Source organism: Antedon bifida, chromosome 4, assembly GCF_963402885.1.
Source record: "Antedon bifida chromosome 4, ecAntBifi1.1, whole genome shotgun sequence".
Classification (NCBI taxonomy): domain Eukaryota; kingdom Metazoa; phylum Echinodermata; class Crinoidea; order Comatulida; family Antedonidae; genus Antedon; species Antedon bifida.
In genome coordinates, this window is record NC_136229.1 from 5,052,564 (window position 1) to 5,062,775 (window position 10,212).

A 10,212-nucleotide genomic window follows, 5' to 3' on the forward strand; every position below is an offset into this window, starting at 1 on the left:
GGTAACCTTCAATTCTGAAGAGCTGTAAGATATTCAAATTTACGACAAAGGTGAAATTACACGACCTACGTTATTCAAGTTTTTACGCGTGATGACGTCATTAAAATGAAAACACTGACAACTTATGAGAAAGATAAATAATTAAGCAAGCACACACTGAAATTTGTGCGAAAATCGAGCTCAAATAGCGGAGATGCGCTCTATTGAATGTGATAACCTACACAAAACGGAAAGAAATCCTAATTTTTAAATTCAAGTGGCCATTTGATGACGTAATACCATTTTGTACGTCTAATGTGTATATACATTTATATCTACAACTCAATGGCTTCCCGAATAAGTTAAAAAACTTAGGGGTCATCGTGCATTCTGAAGAGTTATTTTCATTTTAAAAAAGACATATTTTTCACCATTTTCAGAACTTTTGTGAAATTAATGTGCGCATTTTGTCTTTTTTAACGTGCTCGTATATCGTTATTTTAAGTCGGAATGGACTCAAGATCGGTGAATGTACTAAGAATTGTGAGTAGAATGTGATTTATACATCAAATTTTATTTTTTACGCTTTTTACGAATCGCGTGCGCAAAAACGTGTTTTTTCGCAGTAATTTTTTGAAACACGCAAATGGCCTAATTCATGCTCTAAATTGATCAAAACTTAATTTTGAGCTTTTAAAAATCTTTACGCGCGATTTCACGTGCATGACCTTGAGACGCGCGAGTTTTTATTTGCTAATATTTTTTACCTTGACCTGAAATTTACGTGTAGTGAATTTCATAAATATGTCATAATCAATTATGGACATATGATTGATAATGTGATTTCACAAAATCGCGTATACGTGACGTCACGGTTGAGTGATCACGCTGAAAAGCTTATTATGGCTAAGTTAAAGTATTTGAAAGACATTGTGAAATTTTTGTGATCATTGTTATTCAACTTTTTGAGATAATTGCTAAACAAAAGTGTACAGAAAGAAGAAGAATAATAATAATAACAATAATAAAGATTTTGTACAATAACAATAGGTGATCATTTTATTCTAAATGATCACCTAATAATAAAGATTTTGTACAATAACAATAGGTGATCATTTTATTCTAAATGATCACCTAATTACAACAATATAACTGAATTTTTTTTAAAGGATGGGAATACTTCGTTTAATACCAACCACCGTCATCTGACAGAATTTAGTTTTAAATTTCAGAGTGACATGTCAAACAGTCATGTCGAACAGTGAGCTCTGTCTACACTATATCAAAATCTATGTGACAACAAAATGTGATGTGCCCATATATGGCGAGATGATGTCATATCACTACCATATTTGGTCATATCACTACCATATTTGGGTACATCACACTTAGTTTGATAGTGTGTAGACAGAGCTTTACTGATACAACTTCATTTAAAGCACATTATATTTATAACAGTTTATGATGCATGGTGCAATCCTTGTCCTTGTGTGCATATTGCGCAATGTTTTGCCCACAAAAAAACCTAGTTTTTATTTTATTCTTGAACCAAATCTAGGATTGCCATACAAACTATTTTTGCAGTCTTCTTAAAAATAACTTTGCTGTTTTCTTTATTTAAACATTTTCTGACAATTTGGATCAAACAATTTAAATTTTGGGTCAACACTGAGTTCTATCAAAACACATTTTGCCTTGGTATAGGGATGGTATAAATAATGTGTTTTCATCTTCTCAGTCTCACTCTGTTTATTTTATAGTCTTTATAAATATAGATTACTTCCTGTTTTTGGCCATTCTCAAGCGTTTGCTTACTATAGTGTGGGATTGAGGCTGAGCTGCTGTGGGGCCGAGTTGATGCGGAGGCGACTTGACGCGAGATGGTTTTAATAATAGGGCTGACTTGATCGACACCGTACCCGCTAGCTAGAGCTTTACTTTAGAAATACATTACATGGTTCTCGTCAGCGCCCGCTCGCGATTTTAGGCCCCGCACCTAAAAAGTTCATCTTTCATCTTTGTGTATTTGTTAAGAAAAAACAGGGGTAAATATGGTAAAAGTACAAATTTTGTTATATTTTCATGAAAATCCGACTCACCTCCCGTCGATCGTGAATGCTCAAACCATTGTGTATGTGATCGCACGATTTCGCAACATAAAGTGTGTATATTAATTGCCGCGGACCGCTATCAATCCGTATTTTGAGCCTCATTCTGAAACCAAGTATTCTAGTCCGGGCGGTGAGCGTATGTTTGTCATATCCACACGCGATATCCATACCTTGCATCAGAACGAGGTCTACCGCGTTTTTTTTTGGTCTGCTGCTCTCGTACATTTCGCGATCAATCGTCGTATTGCATTCAAGGTTTATTTCACTTAATTAAAATACTGTGATGAAAGATGAACGTTGACAAAAATCCCTCACTAATTTTTTGATGTGCTGACGAGAACCATGTTATGTAATGTATTTCCAGCGGCCTTAGTTAGGTGTAGTAGGCCTAGTAGACAAATATTAGGCGTAATATTAGGCCTAGTAATACTACTGGCCTATCTATCTAGGCCTAGTTCTAGCTTCTAGGCTGGGCCGCGCCTAGCTAGGCAGTCTGAGACTAGATATGCCTTCCCTTCCTCCTCTCTATCTAGAGACTAGGCTAACCTCTAATGCATGCATGCCATGCAAAAACACCTCTCCCTATTTCGTTATGTGTATTATTATGTAGGCCTACTGCTTAGCTAGTAATCAGAAATGTTATGTTTTACTTACCGTTATTATATTAAAATAAATATAAAACTTATTACATCATCAAAGACAAAGAACAATGTCTACTATTAAAAAGGTTTTTTTTTCTACTTTTGTGTCAATCTCTTGTTTATGTAAATAGTGTGAGGGCGCTACAATCAAAACAATGTTTTTTTTCACCCAAAAAACAGAGGGCGACATTCTGTATGCTTGCACGTCGTCGATATACGTCTTTTGTAAACAACATTTATTTTTCTTTTTCGCCGTATTAAAAAAATGTTAGTCATATATATATTATAGCATACTAGTTATATTACTAGACAAGACATACTTCTTGATAATTAGATTGATGCTAGGCCTGGCTAGATTATGCTAGGCCTAGACCCAGTTCAGTTCTCTCTAGCTAGTAGTGTACAGTATCCCAGTAGGCCCGGGCCTGGCCCTGGCATAGAAAGCTAGGCCTAGGGGGAAGGGCAGGCTGAGGAAGTGGTATGGATAAACGCTGGAAGTATTGAAGTTTATCGGAAGTAAAATTGTTGAAGGTCAATTATTTAAATGATTATTTATAAATAATTACCTGAAATTGTTTACACTCAGTAATTTGCGTTTTGATTTAAAAGTTACTTTAACACTTTCGGTTATGTATGTATTGTATTAAATTACTGTATTCACAAATAAATGTACACAAAATATGGACCCGATCGTTGAGTAATAGAAATTTTAAATTGTGCACCAGTTCCTCAAACTAAAATGAAACATAAACGTATTCATAAAAAAATCTTTGCATATTATATTATAAAGTTATGTTTAAATTTTGAACCTTATTTTTTTTTTACCTTGTTTTTATTTTTAAGACCAATTAAATTATGGATCCTCCAGCTGCGATTGAAGAGCAAGACAGCAGATCGTTTCTTCGTAGACGTTTTCTTGAAGTAATTGTTGGAATGAATAAGAAAAATGTAGATTTCTCACTTCATGGAGGCACAGTTGTGTCCGGCGTGTTTAAGGGCAGTGACAAGGATATTTTAAACTTCCATGTGTCAGAATTGAAAACACCAATTGGTGTCCAATCAGAAGCCTTGTTAAGATGTACAGATATTCTATCTTGTGAATTTCAGATGGATAAACTTGATTGAACACTTTCAGATGTAAATTCTCAGGGTTGCTGTATCTCCACATGTACAGTATAACAATATCATGGTAAATTTCTCAATACAGCATACCATGTTTATCACATATGGTACCTGTATCATGGAAGGTTACTTAGAACAGCACCAGGAATCGGCCAAGTAGCTGGTTGTTTAACAGAACGACGAAGCATAAATCTTAGTACATGATAAAATGGAAACACATTGACTTACTTACGTAATGTGTAGATGGGAGACGTGTTTAGGCGATGTCATTGTATGTCAAGAAAAAGAAACTCACTACTTTGGTGTACCAAAGGAGAAACAAGAAACTCATAATAACTGCACTGTTTTATTGACATTGAACAGTACTAAACAATAGTGTACTGTACCGGTACATTAGAATTATCTTTACAATCAATGTTTTGTATGAATAATGTTGATGATAATCTTGAAATAAAATTAAACAATAGCTTGCATTTTATGTCTTGTCTTATTCCAAAAGAAAAATAAATTGTATTGCAACAAATCCAATAATCAATATTATATAACGCCTAAATAAATTTCTGTCATTTGATTGGATTATTGTGGGTCACATGGCGTGCAATAGTACGCACTATTTAACGAAATTCATCCCAGGCCTTTTCAGCATGATGTAGTACATCCATAGTGCATTCTTTTTCAATTTAGTATACCATCTGATCTATTCTATTACAATTCATTTAAACTACAATAAAGTAAACTAATCTACCTAACTAGTATATCTGTCCTGACATGCATTATTGCTACACTCCAGTAATAAAAATCGCTCAGACTTTACATGCTAATTCTATGACAATCATCACTATACTAAGTGAAACCTCTATGTTACATACTATGGACTAAAGGATGCAACAACCAGGTTAGTAGTACTATAGTATTGAGCACAATGCTGTTTGTAATGTTCATTCAATGTACTGCATATTAATCTAAATATAACACGTTAAATGTACAAATTTAAGGTCCTAATGGTGTCCTATATTTTGGTTTAAATCAATAATTATCAAAACGAATAGCACATTTTTTGATGACAAATTTGATTGCAAAATTGATTATAGTCAACATTTTAGGCAAGTCTTTAATAAATACTTTATAAACTAATTCCTTCCCAACATTTTTCATATTTTGGACTTATTATATTTTTGATAAAATTTGATACTTTACATAGAAAATGTCACCGATTTCTCCTAAACTCAACAATTCCTCTTTGAAAGAATGCATCTACCACTTCTGAAAATATTGTATGCCATAACGTTTTACCTCTAGGCCAAAAGCTGTTCAGAAAACCAAGGTGACCGCCATAGTGTGTAACAACTAAGGCAACATTGCCTTGTTGTGCTGTAGCAGAAATTGGAAGGGCTAGAATGAAAAAAAAAATCCACAAATTTAATACATTAAATTTATACTATAATTAAAATCTTCAGTGTAGCTCATCTTCAATTTTTCTACATGTGAATCGTTTGGTCATTAAGAAAGATTGCGATTTTATAAACGGCTGATTATAATATGCCAATGAGATGGGGTTAAGTTTAGTATATATCTCTAATGACTTTATAAAGTCAAATTACCGAGCGGTTAAGGCAGGGGCACCGTTTACCGTATCTAAACAATATCGGCAAGGGTTTGAGACTGACTTGCTCTTAGTTCCGGATAAGGACTATATATGGAGCCAATCAGGAGTCTATTTGTGCTGGTTGGAAATCCTGAGTGGCAGGCAGGTCTGACCAGAGTGGTGAGAATTGTGACCTTTAAATAAACCTACCATGCATGGGTGAGATAGGGTCATCACCAGCATTTAGACAGACGGTTGGGATCTTAACATCCTGGACCTTGGTGTGTAGACAAGCATCTTCATAGTACTGATTAACATCCTCATAGCCAAACACCTTGGTTGTAAATTTACTGTCAAACTCTCTTATAGTGTTAGCCTGAAAAGAAACCAACAAAATAAAATAACAGAAACAGAGTCACAACCCTCTCACTAACACACAATTGGAAAGCCTTATTCTAGGAATTATTTTGGGAGATGATCCACATTCACAAACAGGCTATCGGCATGGTCAGCTTGCAAATGAAAGTTTTCTAGACAAAACTGACTGTGCTGATAGTCGATAGATGGCATGTATGTAGCCACACAATTGACCATGCCAATAGACAAATTTATACTAGACACACAATTGAAACTGCCAATAGAAAACTTTACACTATATGCATGGTTGACCATGCCAATAGTCACTTTTAAAAAGTGCTCAACTTCAGCCCCATTTAATACCATTCCCTTTGACAAGATAAAATAGTAATTAAATCATCATTACCTTTAATGCTAATGAAATTTCTGGATCATAATGTTTTTCAAACATTGAGATATGACTAGAAAAAAAAAAGTGATAACGCAGTATGTAAATTACAAATGCATTATCTACCTCAATTTTAAGACAGCAGTTTCAAAATTGTTAATTAATATCAATTGGATGTACATTAATTATAACTGTACTGTGGTTAATCTACTGTATACACAGTATATTATACAGAATTGAAGAAACATAAGATAAATCACTTACTCTTTCACCCCCTTGCGCAGATTACGTGCCAAGTGAGAGTTTAGTAGTATACGATTGATTGGTCGTTCGATATTTTTTGTAGATTCAAACACGTTCCAAGGTGTTGAGACGGTAAACGCTGCATTTAATTGTGTTTGTTCACCGTGCTTGGCAAGGTAGTTGAATAAAATCATTCTAGTTAAAAGAAAACAGTTATTTAAATGAAGAATAAATTAGAATAAAACAAGACCACTTTAATAAAAAAAGGTAGTCTTATAGCACCTAAGGCAATATGTTAGGCGCTTTACACATAGAAATTATCAATTAACTATTCTAAAGCCCTGTCTACACTATAAAACTAGTTTGACAAAAAAAGTTTGATGTGTCCAAATATAGTAGTGATATGCCCAAATATGGTAGTGATATGACATCATGTCCATTATGGGCACATCACATTTTGTTGTCACATAGTGTAGACACAGTTTAAGATAATCAACTTTAGCAGTTACTGTCTGTAACATACAACACTCCTAGCAGGCATTTAAATTGTTTCTCCGAAACTATCCAGCTCAAGTATACTGTTAGTTATGACACGCCATGTGTGCCGAAATGTTTTTATTTAACAAAAATTAAGCCAAATCGCTGTCTAGAACCAGACTAATAAGTGCATTACATATAAAGTTTGGTTCATGTTTTAAGCTCTGTCTGCACTATCAAACTTTATGGTGACAACAAAATGTGATGTGCCTATATGGACATAATGATGTCCTATCACAACAATTTTTTAGCATATCACTACCATTTTTTAGCATATCAATACCATTTTTTAGCATATCCCTACCATTTTTTAGCATATCCCTACCATTTTTTAGCATATCAATACCATTTTTTAGCATAATACCATTTTTTAGCATATCAATACCATTTTTTAGCATATCAATACCATTTTTTAGCATATCACTACCATTTTTTAGCATATCACTACCATTTTTTAGCATATCACTACCATTTTTTAGCATATCACTACCATTTTTTAGCATATCACTACCATTTTTTAGCATATCACTACCATATTTGGGCATATCACACTTTTTTGTCAAACTAGTTTGATAGTGTAGACAGAGCTTAAGAGGGTACAACATAAGGAATGCATCCATGATACTAACCCTCCGAGTGAAGTTCCAGCAGCCATCAGAGGTGCTTCGGGTAGATGTTCCTTCACACGTTTCACAGCTATATTGAAATCTTCTGTATACGCCGCAGAAAATGTATATGGTGTCTAAAGCGGACAACAGAAACTGAGTGAAGTACTTGGCAAAATATATCGGAAAAAACTATGTTCAGAGAGAGATGGCTCACTACTTGATATTTTAGTCCATGTTAAAAGAATACAGATGGCATGCTATTTAATATCTCATATGGAAGATACTACAGGTAAGTCAGATTTTAATATAATAAGCTTTTGTAACCTGAACAATATTCAATTTTCCTGAAAATCAATGTTTGCTATTTTCACTACAGTACAGATTATGTGCTATAGTAAAATTAATATCTATGTGTTCATATCAATCTAAATATCTTACCTTTAATTTTGCACCACCTAAACCCCTATTATGAAATACAACAGCTCTATATCCAAGCTTAACGACTGAGTCCACCATATGTAAAACATACCCACATCGACTGTAGCCTAACAACAGAAATATAATATAAAAATACAATTGTATAAATGTCTTATAAATTTATAACATTAAAAACAGGAGTATATTGATTTTTTAAAAGAGGGTAGGGAAGGCAGACAAAATGACCAAACAACCAAATTAAAGGAGTTGATGCATTCAAGCAATTTAGCTTCCTGTAAGTATTTTTATTTGTTCAACCTTATTTATAGAGGGTGACCCTAAACAACATATGCTGACAATCAAGGGGCCCTCATGATGAGTTATGATAACTGTCTACGTGTGACAGTGGCTGTGTGATTACTAGTACACCGGGGTAACCCCCTATTTGTCTCAAAAAATGTACTAGGTTCTTTAAAGATGTATTGTCCCCCTGAAAAAATAATTCTTAACAAAATTTTTGTTGAATATGCCATTTTAATGTAACATAATAGTTATCCACTTTCACCAAAAATTGGATTGAAAAAAAAATGTATTTACCTGAAAAAACTGTAATTTAAAGCAAAAAATGGTCAAATTGGCTGCCAGCCAATGGGTTTTTGGTTGAATTTAACCATTTATTTTGTCATTTTATAAGTGAAAACATTATTTTTTTTCGTTTTTTTTCTACTGAAGTGATTAACATTATTAAAACTACAAAATAACATATTCAAAGTCTGATTTAATTAATCTTCATTTTTCATGTTTTTTGGGGACAATACATCTTTAAAGTGCACATGAGCCAGATGTATACACTGGAACTACGGTTTATAGTCCTTATCCGAGATGACTTCTTCTACCACCAGAACCATGCAGCGAGTGAGGCTAGAACCCGTGCTGATGTAATGGCAAGGTATTACGGTTCCGCTTTGACACTCACACTGTATCAATGCTTACTTAATTGAGCCAGTCATTACGTAAACGTGAAATACCTGTTAGGCCTGGAAGAATGATGACGGTTGGTCTGGTTTTCTTGTGGTACTGGTTACCATGTGCTTCATTGTCTACCCAGTGTAGGCTAAACTCGCCTCCATCTGGGGTTGGTACCAACTCTCTGCAAAAACAAACATTAATATCTATAAATTTTCACCAATGACAATTAATTGCTGTGTAAATATTTTTTTGTTTTCATTATTACTTCCACTCTTTTCCCTCCCCCCTTTTTTTCATTACTTCTTACAACTAAGTTGACACCATTAATAAGAATGTGTTAAAATGGTAAAAGGTCTAAATTCATTTATAGAAATTGTATTCCAATTATTACAAAAATACATAGGCCCTATATACTCACGTTTTTAAACAATGCATTAAAATATATGTTTTATAGATAAAAAATTGTCTTCAACTGCTCCTTGATGCGGATTTCCTTTTTTATTTAAATACAGATATAGTACCATAGCACTCATAAACTTACACTCTGTATGGCTGTTGTGGTCTTGACTGAAAAAGGACACGTGCTATGGTTTGTAGACGACCTCCAACGCACCATGCTGTTGGCCAATACTCCTTGTTCAAGCTTGAACAATGAGAAAGCAAGAACTGTCGAAATTGAGGGCTGGTATAAATTCCTGGTTTCTGAAATTCACAAAATTATTAATAATAATAAATAATATTAATACAGTATTTTTGTTTTCTAGAATTCATTACGATAGAGAAGATAATAATGAATAAATTAACTGTGAATAATTTTAATAAAACATAATACCCACGCCACACCCCTATCATAATAATGGTATAGGCCTAGGCCCTCCTACGTACGGCCCTACGTACTAGGCCTAGCCTAGTCCAGAAAGGTTACTTAAGGTGTAACCTGCCTGCCTGTTGTGTGCGGTGGGTCGGCGTGTGCTGCCTGTCTGTCTGTGGCCGGGCCTATCTACTAGGCTAGGCCTAGCTGCCCGCGCCCTAGCTAGGCCTAGATTTGTTTTGAGACAAACTTACCTTCACTACTCTAAATTTATAATAAATTGCGTATGCACCACTTGATAAAATAGCTATTGATAAACATGTCCATTGTGCAATCCTTGAAAATGTTCCATTTTTATTGCTAGAATCCATAACAATAGCAAAGCCTAGGCTTGGCGGCCTACTAGAAAAAGCTAACCAACAAAATCTGTGTGTTGTTAGAACT

At 34.2% G+C, this 10,212-nt stretch overlaps 3 protein-coding genes across 3 annotated transcripts in view; 1 reads left to right on the forward strand and 2 right to left on the reverse strand.

The window, feature by feature from the left end:
- The window catches only part of LOC144840838 (tetratricopeptide repeat protein 39C-like), a 29,857-nt gene extending 26,955 nt beyond the window's left edge, over positions 1 to 2,902 (reverse strand). Inside the window, exon 1 of the mRNA XM_078696877.1 lies at positions 2,745 to 2,902. The gene's annotated coding sequence lies outside the window, so the exon portion shown is untranslated. The remainder of the gene's footprint in view (positions 1 to 2,744) is intronic.
- Positions 2,903 to 2,921: 19 nt separating this feature from the next.
- Positions 2,922 to 4,326, forward strand: LOC144840842 (gem-associated protein 7-like). Its single transcript, XM_078696881.1, has 2 exons — positions 2,922 to 2,998; positions 3,575 to 4,326. Exon 2 carries the CDS (start codon positions 3,587 to 3,589, stop codon positions 3,854 to 3,856), a length of 270 nt encoding a protein of 89 aa, XP_078553007.1. The 5' UTR covers positions 2,922 to 2,998; positions 3,575 to 3,586; the 3' UTR covers positions 3,857 to 4,326.
- Positions 4,186 to 10,185, reverse strand: LOC144840839 (phospholipase ABHD3-like). Its single transcript, XM_078696878.1, has 9 exons — positions 10,023 to 10,185; positions 9,499 to 9,659; positions 9,017 to 9,138; positions 8,010 to 8,116; positions 7,593 to 7,705; positions 6,448 to 6,621; positions 6,202 to 6,256; positions 5,649 to 5,814; positions 4,186 to 5,245 (listed from the first exon to the last, which is right to left on the reverse strand). The coding sequence occupies exons 1-9, from the start codon at positions 10,137 to 10,139 to the stop codon at positions 5,061 to 5,063; spliced, it is 1,200 nt and encodes a 399-aa protein (XP_078553004.1). The 5' UTR covers positions 10,140 to 10,185; the 3' UTR covers positions 4,186 to 5,060.
- Between the last annotated feature and the right edge of the window lie 27 nt (positions 10,186 to 10,212).